Here is a 23,007-nt window from a genome sequence, read left to right as displayed (position 1 = left end):
CAGCCACACTAGCAAACTCCCAGAACTACCCAGCAACCAAAGCCAAGTGTAAAGCTCAGTAAAACTGACAAGCCCCAGGACACTCCACTGGACTCTTTGCCCCCTTGAGCATTTGCTATTCAGTGAAGAAAAGCATAGGAAGTTTCCAGCTGGAACTGTGCAACAGGAAAAAAGCTCTTTTTGTTAATTCAAAACAGTTTGGAATCCATTACAGTTCTCCTCAAACTTCCAATATATGGGGGAGGAAATTCACCGGGTTTTACAATGTATTTTTGGAGGCAGATTGCCATCGCCATCTTAATGACAGAGAAGCTGTAAATATTGATACAATGGCCACAGATGGCAAGTGACCAGCCTCATTTACCCTGTTGAGTCTGGCTTGGTTATGCAAACCACCTCTATGGCAGCTCCTTCATTTTCCAGCCATCCCAGCCATGTTCTTTCTCTCTGAAGCAACTTTGGACAACTGTCCTTGGAGTGATCATGTGTGCTTCTTCTGTTGAGTGGGCAGAGGGCAGGGAAGGTAGGCACAAGAAAGGGGAATTGTTCTCATAGCTGTACATTACCAGACCCAGGAAGAGTTGATGCTCTTTTTTTTTTTTTTTTTTTTAAGATTTTATGTATTTATTTGACAGAAATCACAAGTAGGCAGACAGGCAGGTAGAGAGAGAGGAGGAAGCAGGCTCCCTGCTGAGCAGAGAGCCTAATGTGGGGCTCGATCCCAGGACCCTGAGACCATGACCTAAGCCGAAGGCAGAGGCTTAACCCACTGAGCCACCCGGGCACCCCAAGAGTTGATGCTCTTAAGATAGTCTCAGGTCACCTGGGGCTTCTGTTTCCTACCTTTGGTTTTAACTCTGTGGATGTAGGTACAGATTGTAGAGAACAGAATCAAAGCACAGCATCCAGTCCAGAATATATACCTAATAAATGCCTATTGGATGCATAATAGTCAAATACTAATAATAATACTAGTAATACTAATAATAATAATACTAGCAACCATTTATCGAATACCTCACTATATGCCAGAATATATACGTGAGCACTTTACAGACGTTCATAATCTTTGTTTAACCTTTCCTGCAGCTCTGCAAAGTCTTTCGTTATCCTCCATTTTACAAATGGAGAAAATGGAAGTTTAGAGCTCTAAGATTAAGCAACTTGCCCCAGGTCCCAGAGCCACTAATTGGCGAGGCCACGGTTCAGACCCAGGTCTCTCTGACCTTCACACTGTTGCCCTACTGTGTATTGGGATGTGGAAGCATCCCAGTTAATTACCTTGGTCCTGGAGTTCTTTGTTAATTATCAAAAACTACCTATTTCATTTTGCCTCCAAATATTTCAGTCAAGGATTTTCAGGTTGTAGACTCAATATCACTTACCACTATCCAAAGGCCTTCTCGAGACACGGTTTTAAATCTAATAAAATGACACACTAGGTTTGAAAATTGCTGTGGGAAGGAAAGAACGGAGCCCAGGATAACACTGAAGACTGGTGCCATGTTATTAAACTTGTTCAGGTAGCATGGCCCTCAGAAATGATGGCACTTGAGTGTGGCACTCACCACAAAAATTGACGGCTCTAAGTAACTAAGTGAATACATTCATACTTCATCAGATACCATCTTACACCAGGTTCTAACAGAGATAAGTGGTTGCAGAAGAAGTCTATGAGAAAAATTTAAAATTGTTAAAATGTCCTCCAGTAACTTCAGCTCTTCCTTCCTGTCAGAAACAGTGCTTGTTCTGCTCAAACACTGTAGTGGCAAACACCACACACCAGCTCTCAGGCAGGGTTTGAGGACTCCGAGCTTGAGTATTCCATCTCTTTTCCCCGTCCCTTAAGGCCCTTCACAATCTTGAGGATATGTCCAGCTCATGCGTAGTCCTTCCATTGTCTGTGGAACCATGTCCACCAGTTAGAATGGACAGCATAGCACTTCTCTAGAACAGAAGACAGAGTATAGGTCCCTGAGTGGCCTATGCTTTTCTTGAGGAAACCCCAGCTTCAGGAGGCCTCTGATTCTGTAGGTCCCAGTGACCCCCCCACATCTTCTCTGTCTGTTAGCATTAGCCTTACTCATTGACTGGGAGGAGACACAACCCAGAATAATTGAAAACCTAGGTATTAAAAACACTGTGAACACCAATAGGCCTACTTTCTTCTAACTCACCTTTGTGAGTGAAATACGCAGCTCTCTTATCCATACAGGTTTATTTGTTTGTTTGTTTGTTTTTGTTTGTTTGTTTTAACAAGACTCAGGCTGGTGTCTATGTGGTAAAAGTTGTTTTTCTAACTTCTTTCTCATGATACTGAGAATAAACAAGGATCTCTGATTTCTTGTCTGACTAAGCTCTGGGCAGGACAGTGAAAGAGTGTTATTACATAGTTTCTGTCTCCCATGTGGGCCATGATGGAATCAGAGAGTAATAGCATTCATTTATTAACTGAAAAATCTGTAATGGGCACCTACACTGTGTCTACATAGTGTATGACATTCTTCTCCTCTGCTCTTCCCGCCATGCTGCCGCCACCAGTGGGAAAACCCTTGTCAGGTGGCCAGGATGGCTTTGAATAATGACTCAATTAGTGTTATCTAGAAATGCCCCATTAGTTCACTCTTCTCATAACTTTGTGGACTTATTTTAGAGAAAGGTGAAGTCTATCAATGAGTTCTCAACTGGCACGCAAATTCTAAAAACCAGGTGGCAGAAGGGTAAGGGAGAAGATGAAACATACTAGAATCATCTGAGAAACTTAAAAATACACATACATGCAGACACACACAGAAGAGACACACACACACAGGCTTTTGTTATTTGTAGAACATAGAAGCATCTTTTTCTGTGACTGCTTCAGAAGTAAAATCTCTTCCTCACCCTGAGCCTGGTAGGCTGGGATCATGTCAGTGAGGGAGCGCAAGGCTATGTTTGACCTCAGAGACAGACATGGGATTGAAAGCCAAACTGCTGAGTCATTCCTATCACCACACCAGCAGTCTTGGAAAAGGTTCAGTCAGTCAGTCAGTGGGCCGCTTTTTGGAGCAGTTTATCATTCTGGGTTCTCACAATGTGTGTTTAAACTCTGGGTGACCCCAGGCAGCCTTCCAGACTGGCACAATCCACCAAGACGTTCAGACAGATCATCTACGGGTGAGGAAGAATGAAACTCAGGAGGGGTTCTAGTCACTCGTCACAGAAAGGCCAATGCAGGTTGTGAAGGGGCCATGCACTCCCAGGGAAAGCACCTTTCAAGGGTCTTGCCAGATTCACAAAGAAGAAAACCAGAAGAGGTGGGCTGGGGGCATTGGAAAGCTTTGGAATCCCAGGGACAGCCCAGAGTTCAGACCCCATGCCCCACCACCACTTACTAGATGTGTGATTTCACTCAATTATTTACCTCCCTGGGCCCTAATTTCTTTATCAGTGTCGTAAGTAAATGAAATAACATTATGTTTAGCCTCTGGCACAATGCCTGGGACATGTTAAGCACACAATAAGTGCTAATTTCCCTTTTCCCCTGTATGATAGAATTCGAGGTAGCTCTGTGCAATCTTGCCAGTCCGATTGCTTGCAGTTCCACCAATGGGGATTCTTGAAATCAATATAAATACCCCTAGGGAGATATCAGCTAATCCCTTTATCAGCTCTCACTTTAAGGGGATTAGTTGTGGATTGAGGGGGAAAAAACCCTAAGGGAAAGAGAGATTGGAGGAAGATGGAGAGGCCTGACAGGCTAAGGGGAGAACTCAGAGCCTCCTGGCCCCTTCAAGGAGACAGAGAATAGCAGGAGTGTGGTGAGTTTCCACACTCCCAAGGTTCTGATAAAGTTTTGGGACATTATATGTTGAGAGGTCATGTTTGGAGATTAAAGATCACACCTATGTTTTGAGATCACAAGTTTTTCTCAAAGACACTGGAAAGGAAGATAGGGAGAATTGCAGGGAACAAATACTTGGCTATGTTTTATGTTCAGTTATTGTCATTTCTAGAGGATGAGGAAGCAATGAAGTGTAATTGGGTTAGGGGGAGGAGTGTGTTAGTCTTGATGAGGAAGAAAAAATCGTTCTCTTTTTTCTCCAGCCTTCTCCACCCCCCACCCAAACCCATTTCTAGCTGCTCAGAGCCAGTGTTGGACATAGAAGGAGCAGAAATTAATCTGTATCCCTCAGCTAAAGGGAAGAACACACTGCTGTCCTAGGCTGACACAGAGAACCCTCAGCAAACCACATGGCTGAGCTTCCATTGAGCAGCCTTTAGGGGGACCTTAACGCCCCCACTGGGGTGAACAGAGACAGGAAAGACAAGGACTTCCCAAGGTCAGGATGGAGAGCTCCAGTAAAATTTCCATTCTGCGAGACCTGGAAATAAAACAGAGCCCAAGCTCATTTTACTCCATTGAGGTAGCATTGAGCAATGCAAAGAGCTTTAAAGACAGAAAAGAAGAAAGCACTACTCATCTCATTATAATATCTTTGTGTCTACCGTTGTAGTTGGGGAGGTGGATTTTGGCGGTGGCATTTGGGTGTGTGAGATGAGGGAAGCTGGTGTGTAGAATGGTTTTCTCGATGGGCAGATAAAAGAAAATGCTAACTGGGTTGGTTTAATTGTGGTGGTCAGCCCCTTTCCCCATCCTGACCACATCCCATGTGTTATTGTTGTAAGGAGGGGTTATCATTTGGACATAGACAGAAAAAGCATTCATAAGGGAAATGTTAGAATATTAACCCACTCCACAATGAAGGACTGGCGACATGTGGGTTCACAGCAGAACAGCTCGTACAGAAGATCTTTATCTGTTTGATAACATGTTTACAAGACCTCCTGGTTGTGTTGTCCCCTTGCCCAGAGAGCCATCATCAACTGCATTTCTCCTAAAATCATCCATTATGCAAACTTCTGATCAATTTAGACTTGCCCTGCTAGGATTCCTAATACCAAACCTCCAGCACAGTGCAGGTCCCACAGCGGAAAGGGAGGGGTGAGTGGAGAGATGGCCGAGAAGAAAGGAGCAATTAAGGAAGAGAGAACAGAAAAGATAGAGGACCCAGGAAAAATCAGAGAAATGAGAGAAGAAAGGTAGGAAGGAAAAAGAGGCGAGTGATATTAGAAATAGCTACCTTACTATGTGTCAGACACTGCTCTGGCACTTGCCATCTATTAACTCATTTAATCCTCCCACCAACACTATGAGTCACATTACTCGTATGTCTCCATTTTTTAAGTGAGGAAACCAAGGCACAGAAAGGCTAAGGAACTTGCTCAAGGCTACCCAGCAAGTAAGCTTTAAGGCTGGGAATCCAGCTGCTTCCCACTAAGCCAGTAGTGCTTACTGCTTAGTGCCACTAAGCCAGTGCTTACTCTTGGTTGTTCACTAGAATGATCCAGGAGCTTTTAAAAACCTTGGAGGTCATACCCCAGACCAAGTCAGTAGGAATCTCTGGAGATGGCACCCAGGTATTCGTTTGCGGGGTTTTAATCTCCCCACGTGATTTCAGTGTGCAGCCAAAGTTGAGAATCCCTGCACTCCATCCAGCTCCAATTGAAATTTAACTATGAGAAGAACAGCACTTGTGAAACCTTCTTACATTATTTTTTTCCCCAAAGGTAGGAATGTAGAAGGGAATTGCTACAGGCCCTACCATAGTTTACCAGAGATAAAGCTGGCTGAATTCACAGTTTTGCCTAATGCTCACCATGATTCTGCTTGATCAGAAAAGTACTGCAGAAGCCTGAACACCATCAGTTCAAGAAAGAAGTGACTTGAGGCCCCATGCCTTCCTTGTTTTATTATTGCTCTTAGACTGTCTTGCTTTTATGCAGCCACAAGAATGAGAACCTGCTCAAACCCCTCAAACATGAGCCTGCATCAGGAATTATTTTTTTGTGCTCCTGAGTCTGTGATCTTACCAGAATCAGTTTAGGAACCTTCTGCTTCCCCACTGTGTATTTGCCAACCCCCCCAGCTTACACTCCTGACCCCATCCCGGTGGAAACTGCCTTTATTTGGATAAACCGAGAGAATAGTAACATCTTACAGTGTCCCTATACCTAGCTCATTCTCACCACAACCTTATAAAAGAAGTACCATCGACTTAAAATATTAAACCAAAACCCAGAAAGATTAGAGGACTGGTCCAGAGTCACAAAGAAACTAAGTGGAAGAGACAGGACTCAAGTCTTCAGTTTCCAAATCCATTGCTCTTTTTAACACGTCTGTGAACTTAGAATGGAATAAAGGAAATTGGAGAGGAAGTGTAAAAAGAAGCCCTACTTCTCCTTTGGTTTTCATCAGGCACCTGAACTAAGGTCTTTCATTGTCTGTGGATCAATTTACAGCTCCCTAGCTATCGGACTTTTTTCCCCCCTAAATCCCCTAGATACAGTCCTTTTCAGATTGGCCTGTATCAGAAAGCCAATAGACAAAGATCGGAAAAGCCCTAACAGCAGCTCCTAGAATAGAGACAAACATTTGGGGTTTTCTGGCTCTCCTTCAGGAGACTCCACTGAGGCCCTCTGGTTCCCCCAGACACCTCCTGAGAAAATCTGTGCTCAGGAAATGCCTGGCCCAGGTGGACAGATCCCAGGAGGGTCAAGAGAATTGAAATCTTCAGATAGCTCTCCCCATGACGGAGCCAGATCTGGACATGGTGGGGGTTTTGTAGGTTTCCTCATAATCAGCAGCCCTCTGTAATCAGTTCCAGCGCTGTCTGAGTGGGGACCGGAAAGGTTGCTTTCCCAATTCTTTGCAGCCTGGAAGTTAAAAACCAGTAATTGACTCCAGCTTCCTCGAGCGTTGTGTCCTGGAGTGTGTGAGTCAACACTCACTTTCCAAAAAGGGCCTTCTAGGCAGCCTAGGCCAGTAAATAGGGTCCTTTGACCCTGATGCAATTGCAAACCTTGACTCTGACACTCAGCAAGGTGTAGGAAGAACATCTCAGACCGGCCTTCTAAAAACAGTATCTTAGCAGGCACTGGGGAGTGGAGAGGGAAGGGTGAGGACCCAGGAGGGCTCTGGGTACTTCCATAGACTGCCATGGCATATTAGTGGTGTCCAGCTTAGCTCAGCAAGGGTTTGAATGTGTGTGGAAATAAAGTGTGGAAGGAGAAAGAGGAGAGGGGGAGGGAAGTCCTTCCAACGGGATAGAAGGTGGGAAGCAACCTTGAAAATCCCTTTTGCCTTTGATTCTAGGGAATGCTTTAAGACCAAAGGAAGATAGCTTTTTACTTTTTTAAAGAAGCCAAGTGTTTTAAATTTAAGTGTAAGCCTGTTAATGTACTTTTGTAATCACATTTTGAGTGTATTTCCCCAGTTTAATTATGTGAATTACATATTTACAGAATAGAAAATCGAGGTGCAATGATCTTGATCAGTTTGCCCAGATCACAGAGCTGTTAAAGTGTACTACTTTTTCCATTCAGTGGTGCTCCATTTTGCCTTGACTGAGGCTCAGTAAAGGGGACAGGGACAGATCTATAAATGATCTAACTCGTCACTGGAGAAAATATAAATCAGTGGTCACAAAATTTCAGCCATTCAGCCAAACTTCATCTGTCACATAATAAAAAAAATAATTTGCCAAAGAGGGATTTGAAAATCCAAACCAGATCCTTCTCCACTCCTAAAGGAGTCAGTTCCATTATACTGCACTGAAGCCAAGAGTTTCCAGCAAGCCTGATCAGCTGCACTTTAGGGTTTGGTTGTTTGAGCTGTCATGATAAATGAAACCTACTAGATTAATGTAATCTCTTCAGCAGAAGTTTTGACTGATGCTGCCCAAAAGGAAGGAAGAAGGAGATAGGGTTCTAAGGAACCAGTGCCCAGTGAACAGAGGTTCAACACAAGGGTGTGGGGTCCCAGCCCTTGGAGGAGCCACATTCAACACCTGCCTTCACACAAAATGCTGCCACTTCAGATGCACGTGCATTTGCATAGCTGAGAGCCTTTGAAATCTGGAACATTCGTCAGAAAGAGGATCAGCAGTCATTAAACCAAAGGCACCAGTCCAGGATCCGTGACAGGCTAAAGCATCAGGGTTTTCATGATTGCGTGGCAATTGTGAGAAAGGCGCATGTCCCCCAGGGGCATGATTCTCTAAGCCAGGACTACATCATTTGTTTCATTCTTAGAATCAGATTTTTGCTGATGGTTCCAAAGTTAAATGTTGGTTGGGGGTCGGGGGAGAGGTGATATGGGGAGGATACTTATTCCAGCCAATGGAATAAGAAGTTAGAAAAAAAAAATCAACCCAAAGTTTCCTTCTTTAAATAAAAAGGAAAAAAAAAAAAGAATGAAAATAAACTTAATTTAAGAGAACCTTTAGAGTTCTGAAAATCCCACTGTGAGACCAGCTAACATTTCTCTCCTGTACCTCACCTCAGTGGATAAAGGTTACTAGAGTTTATTAGATACAGGAAAACACTTTACAGGAGACTTCTTCATTGTGTAGTGATCCTGCCTTTAGGCTTGTTCACCAACCAGGAGAATTATACTTTTCAATCCAGGATTCTTAGCCAGAACAACCTTCCTGCTCATTAACTCAGCCAACTAAGTACTTCCTGTGTTTCCACCAGAGGCTCAGAGATGATCAAGACATAGTGTGCCCTCTGATACCTCATGACCTCATAGGGGACATAAAGAGAAAAATCAGTACTTATCATACAATTTATAAATACTATATACTTATAATACAGCATTTGAAATTAAACTTAAATTTGAATTTCAGCTTCACCATTTATTAGGAAGTGGCAGACCTTGGGCAAGCCTTTCTCTAAATCTTAATTCTTCTCTCCATAGAACATGAGCCTCATGGAGATACTGTGAAGATCAAATGATCTAATGTGTATAAAGCCTTTAGCACTTTCTTTGGGAAATGATAACCATTCAATAAATGTAATCTACTAGTATGGTGGAGATTGAAGTGTTTATAGGGTGCTACAGGGTCCAGAGAAAGGGGGTTGGGAGAACAGGGGAGAGGAAGAGCTAAAGTCAAATAGTGTTCCCAGAACAGAGTAACACTGGCTGTATTTTGAGGAACAGGTTGAAGTCAGTAAGTTGGGTGAAGGGAAAAGAAGTCTGTTTCAGGAGGGAGGAACAGACTCTGCCTAAGCACAGTCATGACAGAAAATAGGATGTTTGAGGGACTTAGTATGGTAATACCTTAATATGGCTGGAACAAAAGGATGGTTTCAGAAAGCGACGCTAGAGGATGAAAGGTATTAAAAGATAAACTAGGGGTACCTGGCTGACTTTGTCAGTAGAGTTTGCCACTCTTAATCTCAGGGTCATGAGTTCAAGCCCCATATGAGGGTGTAGAGATCACTTAAAATCATGAAAAAAAATTTTAGGGGCATCTGGGTGGCTCAGTCAGTTAAGCATCTACCTTCAGCTCAGGTCATGATCCCGGAGTCTTGGGATGGAGCCACACTACAGGGAGCCCGCTTATTCTTCTCCCTCTGCCACTCCCCCTACTTGTGTACATGCACACACTCTCTCAAATAAATAAATACAATCTTTAAAAATTTTTTAAATAAATAAAAGGCAAGTAAAAGCCCTTATACAGTGCTTTAGTTTACAGGGAAGGGGAGAAGATAAAATTAGAAAACAAGGGTGAATAGCCTTCAAGAGCTAAAATTTGGAATCAGCACAGGGTATCAGGTGAGTGTCCTGAATGGTATACAAAAACCCTGCACCCCTTTGGTGAACTTTAATGAGGAAACCTTATATTCTTTTTTTTTTTTTAAGATTTTATTTATTTATTTGACAGAGATCACAAGTAGGCAGAGAGGCAGGCAGAGTGAGAGGGGGGAAGCAGGCTCGCCGCTGAGCAGAGAGCCCGATGTGGGGCTCGATCCCAGGACCCTGGATCATGACCTGAGCTGAAGGCAGAGGCTTCAATCCACTGAGCCACCCAGGTGCCCCAAAACCTTATATTCTAATCTCAGGTGCAACAAACAGAAATTAGAAAATAAAACTTAGTGGTTAGAAAACAAAAACAAACACCCAGACTTTCCACTTGGAAATTAAAACTCTCAGATTAAAAATGAAATCAAAAGAGTAAGACAGACTATTTAGGAAAGAGCTGTGAACATACTATTTACCCAAGCCTGCACAGTGAAACCAAAGTGACAGAGGAAATTTTAAAGTTTGAGATGCATCTATCAGAAAACAAGAAATACTAAAACTAAATGAATTAAGCATTCAACTCAAGAAGCTAGAAAAAGAGGGAAAAATAGACCTAAAGGAAGTCAAAAGAATAAATTAGTTAAATTGAAAACAAAATAGAATTTTTAAAAAGAGTGATGAATAATAACTCTTTTAAAAGAGTGATGAATTTTTTTTCTTTAAAAAGAAAAAGCCTTTAGCAAATCAGATTTTTTAATGAGATAATATACAAAATAAAAAGCATTCAGTTCTAAATAAAAATAAGGGATTTCAGATTTTGAGAGAATATTATATACAATATTATTCCAATATGAATTACAAAATTTTACTTTTATAAAGAGTAAACAGTCTTCACTAAATCTTGACTAAGCTCTTTACTAAAACAATTAAAAAGCTATAGGAGAAAAATTAAAAGTCGCCAAAGATTTACCATCAGGATCAGATGGTTCTGCCAGTGAACTCCAAGAAGCCATTAGGGAACAGATCATTACTACATAGAAACAGAAGGAAAATTCCTCAACTTGGTCTAGAAGGCTAGTTAATATTTATTACCAAAAAAATAGACAAAGGATGGCACAAAAAAGACAACTCTGGACCAATCTCACAAATTTTAAAACCCTGAATAAAATAAGAGCAAATGAGTACAGAGATATAAAGAAATCTATTAATATAATTTACTAGATTAAGATAAAACCATTTGGTCATCTCTTTAGAGAGAAAAAGTTTAAAGAATTTGAGGAGATGCCACAACATTCCTGACTAATTAAAAAACTTTATAGCCCTTGGAAAGCCAGGGGTAAAATGTATCCACCATGATCTATAGTAAACATTCTTAATAGTAAGCCATTAGAAGTATTTTTGTCGGGGCGCCTGGGTGGCTCAGTGGGTTAAGCTGCTGCCTTCGGCTCAGGTCATGATCTCAGGGTCCTGGGATTGAGTCCCACATCGGGCTCTCTGCTCAGCAGGAAGCCTGCTTCCCTCTCTCTCTCTCTCTCTCTGCCTGCCTCTCCGTCTACTTGTGATCTCTCTCTCTAAAAAAAAAAAAAAAAATCTTTAGAAAAAAAAAAAGTATTTTTGTCATGGTTAGGAATAAAACAAGAATACATCCTACCACTATGACTATTTAATACCATATTAGAGGTATTGGCCAATACACTATGGCAAGAAAAAGAAATGAGAAGTGTAAACACTGGAAAAGAAGAAATAAATGAAACTATCATTATTTGAAGATGTAATAGTCTATCCAAAATAGGAAAATAAATCCATGATAAAAATTATTTGAATTGACAAAAGCTTAGGAAATTGGAATATATTCAGTATACCAAAATGAATAAATTTTTTGTAACCACCAGCAGGGCTAGATTAGAAAAGAAAATGAATACTATAGAATACTATAAAGCAAAAAAATAAAGAATTAAAAGACACTATAATTAGGGATGCATCTTACAAGATCTGCATGAAGAAAAACATCAAAAGCTTAAAGGTAATTTAAGTTCACCATTTAAAAGTTCAGATAAGGAGAATATAAAGAAGAAAGTGAAAATTGCCTCACCACTCAGAAGAAACCCTTTTTAATATCTAGAGTCTCTATCCTTCCAAACTGTACCAGTATTTAAAAACTATGTCTTGTCTCATTGAGAATGTATATGCCACGTTAAGGGAAAAAGAAGACATTGCTGGTTTTAAAAGCATATCAACAGCTGTGGTGAGAAAGTAAGTAGTAAGGTTATGAAACACACTCATGAAGAAGAGGCAGCAGCTGAAAATGAGATTTCTGAGTGACAGAAACATCCTGGCAGAAGAGTTCTCAGTCTGGGGAGAGGATTGCATTGCCATTGTGTTATGTCAACTGATCAGGCAGAGTTAACCCCAGCCAGGAAACCATGCCCCTGGAAAGACCAGTGATAGTCTTGGTTTCAGCCCATCCTCCCTCCCATATGCACTTCTTGCACACTGTCTACTTACCCTCCCTCCCCCACTTATTCTAGAACCAGAACAAAACAAGCCAACAAAAAGTTGGGTAATTTAGTTGGGCTGAAGATGCCTCCGATGTAGGGGCCAGAGGAGTCTGTTACTGAACCTCCTGTTCTTCTCCCCCCGCCCCCAGACCGCCCAGGTTTGCTGAACGTGAAGCCCATTGAGGACATCCAGGACAACCTGCTGCAAGCCTTGGAGCTCCAGCTCAAGATGAACCATCCTGAGTCCTCCCAGCTCTTTGCCAAGCTGCTCCAGAAAATGACAGACCTCAGACAGATTGTAACAGAACATGTGCAGCTATTGCAAGTCATAAAGAAAACAGAGACAGACATGAGTCTTCACCCGCTCCTACAGGAAATATACAAGGACTTGTATTAGCAGAGAAGTCCGAGTTCACTGACCATGTGTTCCTTCTTCCGATTGCACTATTATTTTGAGGGGAAATCTGACACCTAAAAAATTTACTGTGAAAAAGCATTTTAAAAAGAAAAGGTTTTAGAATAATAGATCTATTTTATGCATATTGTTTATAAAGATACATTTACAGTTTACTTTTAATATTAAAAATTACCACATGATGAAATTGCTGGTTGTATTTGAGACCTGAGTCTTACACATCCCCTACTTTACCCCCGCCACAAGGCTTATTTCCTTTTAAGTCCGTTCTTTCTTCCTTCCCTTCTTCCTTCCTTCACTTTTCTTTTTCTTCTTCTTCTTTTAAGATTTATTTGAGAGAGAGCATGAGTGGGGGGAGGAGCAGACTGAAAGGGAGAGAACAGACACTGTGCCTCAACCAACCGAGCCACCCAGGCACCCCATTTTCTTTCTTACACATTTTTAAAAATGTGAATGGCACTGCTGATCAACTTTCATTCTCAGTACATTAACTTTTCACTCCATTCACAACGTTTTTAAACCCTCCCATCTGCCTTAACAATTACAATTAAGAAAAGAAGGGAAACCTTAGCACCAAAAACTTTTCAGAGCATGTGTTTCTTAACCCTGGATGTGCACGTCTGGGGCACAGCTCTAGCCTACCAAGAATCCAGTCTTCTTCCCCTAACCCCAGTCAGGATTTTCACTCACCATGAGCAGCCTGCTGATGGGATACCGATGCATACCCCATATACCAGGGTAGGCACTTCTAGAAGCTGTGGGTAACAGAGATGTTGGAAGATTTGGTACCTACCGAAAAGAAGTTGGAAGGGAAAAGATTGCTCTTTCTTAAAAACAGATTATAATACTCCATATAATCATGTGCCCAGACATGGCTCCAAGTGTGGTAAGGGCTTGAAGGAAGTAAGGATTGATGAAGATTGGAATAGTTAAGTGTAACTCTAAATTCATTAAAGTGGGCCCAGAGGATGTGTTGGGTTTGGGATAGGTATAGAGTAGGAGAAGAGACATTCCAGGAAAGCAAAACAGGAGCAACAGCAACAGGAGGAACCAAAATCAAACATGAATAAGGGAGAAGAGCCACATTCTGGTTCTGATACACATGGACCAGTTGTTGTTTTGTTGTTGTTTTAAGATTTTATTTATTTATTTATTTGACAGAGATCACAAGTAAGCAGAGGTGTGGGGGCGGAAGCAGGCTCCCTGCCGAACAGAGAGCCCAATGCGGGGCTCGATCCCACGAACTTTGAGATCAGGACCTGAGCTGAAGGCAGTCTTAACCCGCTGAGCCACCCAGGTGCCCCCGGACCAGTTTTGTTAAAATTATTCCTGTGGTCTTCCTTGGGACCACCTTGCCCAGAGATCTACTTTTCTAACCTCAAAAGCTAATTATCTGTATCATTCAGGTGACCCATGGCTCCCCAGCATGCAGATGGTATGTTCCCTAAAAGTGGGACCTTCTTGGCACATTAATAGGCTCATTGATCAGAGCCACCGAATTCACTAGCATTGTTTCCCTGTGAACTCTTGATACTGTGAGTTTGAAGGGTACCTTGTAAACAAACTCTCCTGTGCTCTTTCTCCCCAGGATGGTTATGTCCACTAACTTTAAGTATTTCCCTGCCGCTTCTCCTTTAGTTTATCTTTCTTTATAAATAACCAACGGATACTTGGGAGAACCTAACTTCACATCTGAGGCTTTCAGGCCAAAATATCAGGCAAGATCTTTTCATCCATTACCCCAAAATAAACATCTCCAAACAGGCAATTACAGAAGGGAGTCCTGACCACAGCCCTAAAAATGTAAGACCCCTAACCCTTTTGGAGCCATGACTTCCTAGCTCAAAACTTTCGCTACAACCTCAGCACTTGGGGACCAGTGACTGAAGTCATTGTTGAAGTGTTATCAAAACACCGGGAAGAAGAGTAACAAACTCAGTCCGTCACATGGCTCTTTTTACCTTGATGCCAAACATCGGGATATTCCAAAACATCCCCATGACTGACCAGAGGCTCCACTACTGTTCCATGTGGAGAGTTTATCATCCGGCAGATCTTGAAGAAAAAAGAAAAGAACGTGTGAGCAGTAGACGAGGTGAGGATACCACCTCAGAGGAGATCCCTTGTTTACAAGCTTTCTCAAACAAAAAGTCTTTCAGCACACTGCCTGCTCTCTGTTCCCACCAGCACGGTGCAACCGGTCCAAACCCTTTCCACATTCTCGGAGCAGTGGCTGCCAATGGGGGGAGGAAGGGAGACGCTCTCAGCTCTTTGGCATGGATGGTTAGCATTAAATAGCTTTTAAACCCTGGCAGCTTGCAAGTTCCCATCTCCCTGACTTCTTCCCTGTGGTTTGGACTATCATTTGCTAAATATTTTACGACACATCTTCTGCAAGTCTCCAAAGCTCCTGCTCCTTTCTCCAGTCTCCTTTTCCCCCCAGGATGATTCACAAGTTAATCAACAAGTGTATCATCAGTTATTCATAGTACTTTCTCCGGACATAAACACACTTAGGGATTTGTGTTAATAAAAATAGGAAGAAAAGTAACTTTGGTCAAGAAGGGAGGGAAGGGGGTTTCAAGGTTCCCAAAAGAGCCCTAGCCCCAGCACTGCCCTTGAATCTGCCCTGGCTTACCACACCAGCTCCCTGCCACCCCAGATCTTGCTGTCCGTGGAGCACAGGAACAGCGGAGTACCCATGAGAGAAACCATATCTGCACACCCAGTTGTTCTCTAGCCACCATCAAAAACTGGGCTGATCTGAGTTTTCTGACTTTCAAAATTTGGGTGAGGAGCAAGAGGATGGGGGTCTTGAGTGGGAACTCAAAGAGTTGGGAAGCTCTAGCTGAAGCCACACTTCAAATTCTGATTGATAACCCAGGGGGCAGAAACCGGGGGAGGGCAGCTATATCAATGCCACTGAAGAGTAAAAGGGATGCGGGGGAACTAGGCTTCTGTGGTAGGCCTGCTTACTTGCTACTGGATTCCAGTGACTTTTCCTCATTTCCCAAGAGGTTACCGAAGGCAAACGCTTTTTGTGGGTGGGCCCTACTTGCTGAATTATCTGTTACTAACTGTTGCTGATACAATGGGCCAAGGATGAGAGGGGGTTGGAAATTGGCCCCCAGATACCTATTCCCTTAAAAATACCCACTGGGGAGCAGGGGTGGAGGCTTCTAAAGAAAGCCAGTTTCAGTTCTAAATCCCAAAAGAACCAAAATTCATTGCCAGCAGGATCATCCATCCCCATTGCTTTCTCTTTCCTCTTTCCCACCCACTCATTGGACTAGTTTGGGGCCATGAGACAGACCAAGGCTGTCTTCACTAGGTAGCCACCTCCCTATTTTTCTCTCTCCTCTCCACATCCTTGTTCCTAGCCCCGGCTCCCATTGTCTCTGTTCACGTGATTAGCACTGTTACTATCTGTGTATCAAACCCTTACCGTGTGATTGTACATGGTAGACCCACCATTTTGACGCTTATTGAAATGAACTAAAATAGCAGGATCTTAGCACGGAGCCTGTCAGATGTCATCTAATCCCACCTCATTCATTAGTCTGTACACAGCTCATACTCCAGTCCCCATCCCACCATATGAACAGGAGTGTGATGAGGCCCTGTCCTCAAGGGGCTCATGATCTGTTGACAAAGTTGATGCATAATTATAGCTCAGCCAAAGGGATGAGTCGGCTAGAGGTGTGAAGGAGGATTCAAGGGGGATATGGGTGGATTCAGAAGTGTAAACATGTCATGTGTTCAGAAAACAGCAAGAAGTTAGGCATGGCTACCATAACCGAGATAGTGAGAAGTGAATGTGGCCAAGTCAGCATCAGATTGTAACAAGCTTCACCCACATGGTAAGGAGATACCTTGGACTGTATTCATAAGCAACTGGGATCCAGTGGATGGGGCAGGGAGAAGAGGGACATGATCAAGTCTACACGTTGAGAAGTCTGCTCTCTACAGGTCAGCTCCCCTCTACCGGGCTTCCGCTGTCCAACCCCCAAACAACTACCTGAAGGGATGGGGAACTCTCTCCCTTCCAAACCCCTTGGTGATTTCCATCTGGTAGGACAAGCTCTGCTCCCAAGGTCACACATAGGACCACATGCTTGTTCCTGCACCGGAGAGGTTCTGACTCACTGTGTCCTCTTTAGTCAGGTGACAGTCTTTTGGCTCAGTCTTCTGGCTAGCTGAAGGACCCTGCCCCCTCCCTCCTTGATGTCCATTCCCTACTGCTCCTAGGAGCTGGGACCTCATATCCCCCTAACCCACAACGTTCCTCTGCCTTGATGGCAGAGTAACATCTACCCCCATGTAACAAAACCTTCATGCCCTACACTTATTTCCAGACAAGCCCAGCATTTGTCATAGAATTCTAGTAAATTCGAGCTCAAAGGAGCTAGCCCATTCAAATGACAGATGAGAAGGCTGAGGATCAAAGAAGTTAAGTAATATGCCCAAGGCCCTAGGCCTCTACTAGGATCAATTTATTCAAAGGTGTTAAATTTCACACGTACTCTTACCAACCTGGCACAGCCCCTAGTGGGATCAGCAGCCCAACAAGAGAATCTCGAAGGGCATGACAAACTCGAAGCTAGTGCATGTCTCTGCACTGAGGAACAAGGAAAAAGATGGGGCAAAATTCTTAGAGGGATTATTGTGATGGTCAAAAGGTTATTATGTGAGTCATTCAGGACTGTGTCTGGCACACAGTATGTAGACCTGTAACAAAGACATTACCCTAGTTTGAACTTCAGAGCTACACAGCTTTGGGTTAAAATTCTAACTCTACCACTACTTTTCCTATAGCCATATGACTTTGGGTCAATCTCTTAACCTCTCTAGGCCTTAATTGCCCTCAAATATAAAATGGGACAATAATATCCATCTTATAAGTAATCTTGAGGATTAAACGTAAGAGTGGCTATAAAATACTTCATATAGCACCTTGGCACATCTTTACTGTCAGTCTGTGTTGGTTACAGATAACATTACGGCTATTATTATTAAGGTGCCCTTCATTCAAGAAGGCATCCTGGGCTCATAGAACAGGCTCTTCCTGTTCAAGTATTCTAGGCCTTACCTGAATCAATTGAAAGCCAGGTAAAAGGGATTGGATTTCAACATTTCACAGTACAGTAAAAAATACGTTCTCTCCAAAGCATTTTGTTTCCAGTCCATACGCACTAGGAGAAAATAATTATTTGAAAGACAACTGCCGTGTTCTGATTTAGAAAAAATGCCAGGATGAGGCTAAGAAAATATTTTATCCAAAGGAGTGGGACTTTTCTCTTGTGACTTATGCTCCTAATTTTAGACCAATATTACATAGTTTGCATTTCCAGAGAGGTTATAAAGAATAAGAAAATTGCTAATTTGGGTCTGTAGGGAGTGGGTTGGGATATTTCCATCCCCTCTAGAGTTTTGTAAATATGTTCCAGGCCAAAAGTTCCCAGGAGAATAGCATTCCTGGGATCTATTTAGTGCCATGGGCTGTGCTCAAGGAGAATCCAAGTGGCTTTCTGCAAGAGTTAGAAAACCGTGATCCTGTGGCCACTTTTGCATAATCCTGGAGGCCATGAAGTGTATGTTAGAGTATCCACTGTCAGCTTGAGGCTTGGCTCTGCCACTTTCTAGATGTGTGACCTCAAGCAATCACCTCCCCTCTGGGGACAAAGAACCTGGCCTATCAAAAGAAGTCCTTCAGCAAATTTCATCTCATGTATTCAACACAAATAGAGGAATGGGTCTCAGTTTCCCTGTCTGTCAAATGGGAATAATACACCCACCCTGCAGGTATTCTAGAATATCACATGAAGGAAGCAGGGCAGGCCGGCTCACCATTATTCATGGATAAGAAAATGAGCCCCAGTGAGGTATAGAAGCTAGCCCAGATTTACACAAATAAAAGGAAGAGGCAAAGCTGAGGCTAGAGCTCTGGCTTACTGAGGCCCACCCTACCTAGGGTTCTTTTCTATTACACGCTGCTAGATGCAAGGACAGTGTTGCCTTGTTGGCAGAGCACCATCAGTATATGGCATGAAAGACATCAGTTTGAATCCTGGCTCGGCCACCTACTGGCTGTGCAACCTCAGGCAAGCTGCTTCCTGTCTCTGGACAGATTCATCAAGTTTGCAATGATCCCAATTCCTACCTTCTAGGATTGTTGTGAGGATGAGAGGTCACATGAAGGGGACATGCTGAGAGCCCCCCAGTAACTAAAATCTTCTAAAGACCACCTCAGACAATCTGCTAGGCCCTTGTTCTGCCCTGGAACCTTTGGTAATCAGTGTCCTCAACCACAGAGGAAACCATGAGACTCCAGCCTGTGAGGAATTGTCCAGTGTTGGCCTGGGTTCTGAAGCGGTTTGCAGGGGCCCTGGGGAAATGGCTTTTGTTGGGGGGGCCCTCAGTGTCCTCATCTGCAGTGCTGTCCTGTCAGGGGCTCTGTCCTGTCCTTCCAGCTCTGACACTCCAGGTCCTTGGGAGCCTCTGGGGGAGAGGCTGGAAGGGAGACAGAGTTCTCTGGCTGACCAACAGTGTTCTCTGTTGCCTGAGCGTGTTCTCCCTGAGCGAGGCAGGGGCCTGGACAAGACAACAGCCAGCACTCATTAGAGGCCTGGAGCTGCTCCAGCCAGAGGGGGTGCTGCCTCCAAGGGGCGGGGAGGGGCCGCCGGATGGCTGGTTGGTTCCCACCCAAGCAGAGCTGCTGAGAGAGGGGCGTTGTGCTGAGTCAGCGAGCTGGCAGCTCTGAGCTGGGGCTCCCGGGCCGCCAGAGCCTGCCAGATGATATGCGGCCAGGAGGGCCTCCCAGGAGCCCAGCGTGTTACCGATGATGCTGCCGCGGCTGTCCCAGCAGCAGGAACCATGCCCTGAAAAAGCCTGTCCCTGGCCAGGCCTCCCGGGGCTCCAGGGTAGGGAACGGCTCTTGGTGAAGGGAGACGTTTTTAGGAGCTGCCTCCTCCTGCCAAGATTCTACCCACGGCCCGCTCTCCCCTCCCCAGTCTCCCCAGTGGGTCCCCAATGACAGCCATTATTCCTCTCGAACACCAAGTACAACCTTTACTTATAAACCACTTCGCAGCCATTTCTTCAGTCCTCCCCAAACCCCAAACCCAGTGAGGTGGTTTATGGGTCAGGGTCCCACAGAAAACAATGGTACACTCAGAAGGCACCCCTGGGGAGAGCTCGGTTTCGGGGGGGGGGGGCTATTTACAAACCTTGGAAGAGTTAAAGGAAACCATCACAGGGTGGCAAGACACCTGCCCCCCACCCCCCTGCCCCAATCCCAGGCTAGCCAGGGCCCTGAAGTCAGGGGAGGGAAGGCTTTTGGAACCTAAGAGAGCTATAGCCACAGGAGAGGGCTAAGTGGCAAGAGCTATGGCCCAAGGAAGTGAGAAACATTCTCACTGCTGTCCTCCAGATGGCAGAGAGCAAACTAGGGAATAAATACTTTCCCCTCTCTCTTCCCATCTTGCAGCCTGAGTTTCCCATTGGCCAAATCCTACCAGTAGCCAGGGAACAAAAGACCCAGCTGATACCGTCGGTAAGATTCAGGCTTCTAGCACAGACAGCAGGGTAGGGATGGCTGGAGGGCAAATCTGCAGGGCAAACAGTATATCCAGCATGGGTAGGTGGTATCATTAAGCCCACGATACTGAAAGGAAACAGAGAACTTTAAGTCTGAGCTCCCACTCTAGGATTCAAAGTCGGGTCTGTCTAGCTCCAGAGACATAGTTTCTTCCATTGTATTAAACCAGTTGTAGGAGAAGACCCAAGGGACCAGGGCGGGAAGAAGGGAGGGTTGATGCAATCAGCATCTCTTTATACCCCTAGCCAGGGTGGGCCCTGGTAGCTGGGAACCCACACGATTTTATGGAGTACTTCCCACATCTTTCCACCATATTCCCTGGAGACCTAAAGCATGTAACCTAAACCAGCCCACGTAAGTTTTACCCTAAAAGTTAACATAAACTTTGTAGTTTGTGCCAAAAATTTTTCTTATTTTGAATAAACATCTAAAATAGTGCTTAGAAGTTAAATGACTTAAATTTATTTCTACTTACCTGAAAAATTAAAGGAGAAAAAAACTCTCCACGGAAGGGTGCAATATGTGTTCCATGGCTTTAGCTGTCCCTAAGAATGATCCATGTACCCTAGTCAGAGGAGAACAGACCCCAGTATCCTTTAGGGAAAGAATATACTTGCCCAACACCTCGTGGCTAATAATCAAACTTGGTCGCATGACCCTGCTCCCTGCATGGTTGAGAAAAAGGAAATCTGGCCAAAATAGAGCCTGAAAAGGGAAAAAGGTCACTAATGGTCAGCCTGGGAGGGGTAAGGAGGAAGGGGTTTGAGCTCAGTGTCAGCAAATGTTCACTAACATTCTCTGTCCATGGCTCTGGGGACACAGATATGCCTGGTATGACCCAGGTCATCAAGGAGCTCACTCTCTCCTGGAGAGAGGCATCTAAGCTGCCAAGGCCAACATTATCTAATAACTGGAAGGAAGAAGAAGGTTCGGAGGCAGGCAGGTGGGTTCAAAGCCCTTTCTCTGCCACTTCTTGGGGGTATGACCTTGGGCAAATATGACCTTGGACTAGAAAGCTTTTCCAGTTCCTCTTTTATAACTGGGTAAGGTCATACTTACATCATAAAGTTGCTGTGAAGGAAAGAGAGATGAAGTTTGAAAGCATACAGCACTGTGACTTAGCAAATGTGAATTCATCCTCTTCGTACTGTGATAAACACTAGGATAGGGGACTGGGCATGCCAGGGCTCTCTGGGACAGCCATGCTCTTCTAACCAAAAATTGTACTCGCAATCCAATGTCAAAATAGGTTATCATAAATTTCCCAGAGAATCTGAGGTCTATGGTTTCTGTTGCTGTAGAAACGCAGGGGAGGTTTAACTCTGGATGGGGGTAAGGGAAGGCTTCATGGAGGAGGTGATATGTGAGATGGACTGGGAAGATTTATAAGGGTTGACCAGGCAGGGAAGCATCCGGACAAGGGGCTCATGGGCAAAGGTACAAGTCATGTTAGGCAGGATGATTATTTTGTTGTGGCTGGAACAGAAGGGTGTAGGAGGGTGGGGGGAGAAATGGCTGGAGCAGAATGGAATCAAATTAGGCTGGGGCTTATACTAATGGACCAAGGGGCCTGGACTTCATCCTTGGGGGAGCCATAGAAGAGAGCCATGGAAGATTTTAAGCAGGGAAGTGGCAAATCAGATATATTCAGTCTGTCAGCCAGCAAGGAAATGGAGACGGGAGGGACCTGTGGAGATGCTGGTTGTCATGTGGACAAGAGGTGAAGCTGGCATGAGCAAGGGAAAGGCATCAGCAATGGGGACGGAGGAGGTGGACAGTGTTGAGGAATATTCCAGGGCCTGCTTAATGCGGGGGTGGGGAGAGGGGAGCACTACAGGGTGATTCTCAGGGTTTGATCTGGGTGACATAGCAGGATGGGGACATGCTCTTTATTGAGATGGGGGCTTATGTGAGGGAAGGATAACAGGTTGTGTTTAAGAAATACTAAGGTTGGGAACCCAGTAGACATTCAGGAGGGGGTCTGGTTAGCTGTTAGAGATGGGTGTCTGGAGCTGAGAGGTGAGGTGGGCTGGAGGGGAGAGTGTGGCAGTGCAAGAGCAGTGAGGACAGTCATAGGACAGTGACAGTCAAGGAGAAGACCAACAAATATTCCAAAAATTTGCAGTGACTTTCTAAGCCCTGTTTTCCCACCAAGATCAAAAGGAAGTTTTCACGGTCTCTGTTTTCTTTTTATCCACTGGCTCCCTAAATGTCCAGGAGTGCCTTCAACATGCTAGGGGCTGTTGGAGAACTAGGATTCCATTCAACTCCCAGTACTTAAGAGCCTCCCACAGGCAAGGACATATGTCATCTCATTTCTCCTACACGGTGATCATGAGAGATGAATACTATTCTCTCCATTTCATGATCACCCCCAAGAACATAGGCTTAAAGACCTGAATAAATGGGGCCCCAGTGGGTGTTTCAGTCCCATCTCTACACACACAGACACACATACCATTGAAGACGTGTGTCTTGTTCTGGCTCCTTTGTAGGACTTTATTCTCTCCCATAACTCAGCAGAAAACTCCCCGGAGCTTCTGTCTCTACTTTTAGAGAGTTTTATTATCAGGAAGCAGTGGCCCAGACAGATGGCAGGGCCCGAGGCCAGAGTTCTTTCACTCTTAGACTCTTTTCTTCCGGTATGTGCCTGCCCCCCACCCCCGCCCCCCCGGCTCCCAGCCTAGGAAATACCCTCCCCTCCCTTTGCCTCACCCCAACCCATGTCCGTGGGCCACATCCAGAGCCAAAAGCTAGACTTGCTGTCATTGAAATTCAGTCCCGTCTGACTCCCTGGATATTCTTCCTTTTCACTTCCATATTTTTCAGGCCTGAAATCTTGGGACCTCAGTTTTCTCAACAATAAAGT

At 44.3% G+C, this 23,007-nt stretch overlaps 1 protein-coding gene across 5 annotated transcripts in view; it reads left to right on the top strand.

Moving 5' to 3' along the window:
* PPARG (peroxisome proliferator activated receptor gamma) overlaps positions 1-12,728 on the top strand; it is a 131,449-nt gene extending 118,721 nt beyond the window's left edge. For all 5 annotated transcript variants that reach the window (XM_047744457.1, XM_047744477.1, XM_047744447.1 and 2 more), the window contains one exon: positions 12,276-12,728. In XM_047744457.1, coding sequence (XP_047600413.1) covers positions 12,276-12,523 — 248 coding nt within the window. In that variant the 3' untranslated portion in view covers positions 12,524-12,728. The remainder of the gene's footprint in view (positions 1-12,275) is intronic.
* The last annotated feature ends 10,279 nt before the right edge of the window (positions 12,729-23,007 follow it).

Source organism: Lutra lutra, chromosome 1, assembly GCF_902655055.1.
Source record: "Lutra lutra chromosome 1, mLutLut1.2, whole genome shotgun sequence".
In the NCBI taxonomy this organism is placed as follows: Eukaryota; Metazoa; Chordata; class Mammalia; order Carnivora; family Mustelidae; genus Lutra; species Lutra lutra.
Note: the sequence above shows the minus strand (reverse complement) of the source record. Positions and strands in the feature narration are given on the sequence as shown.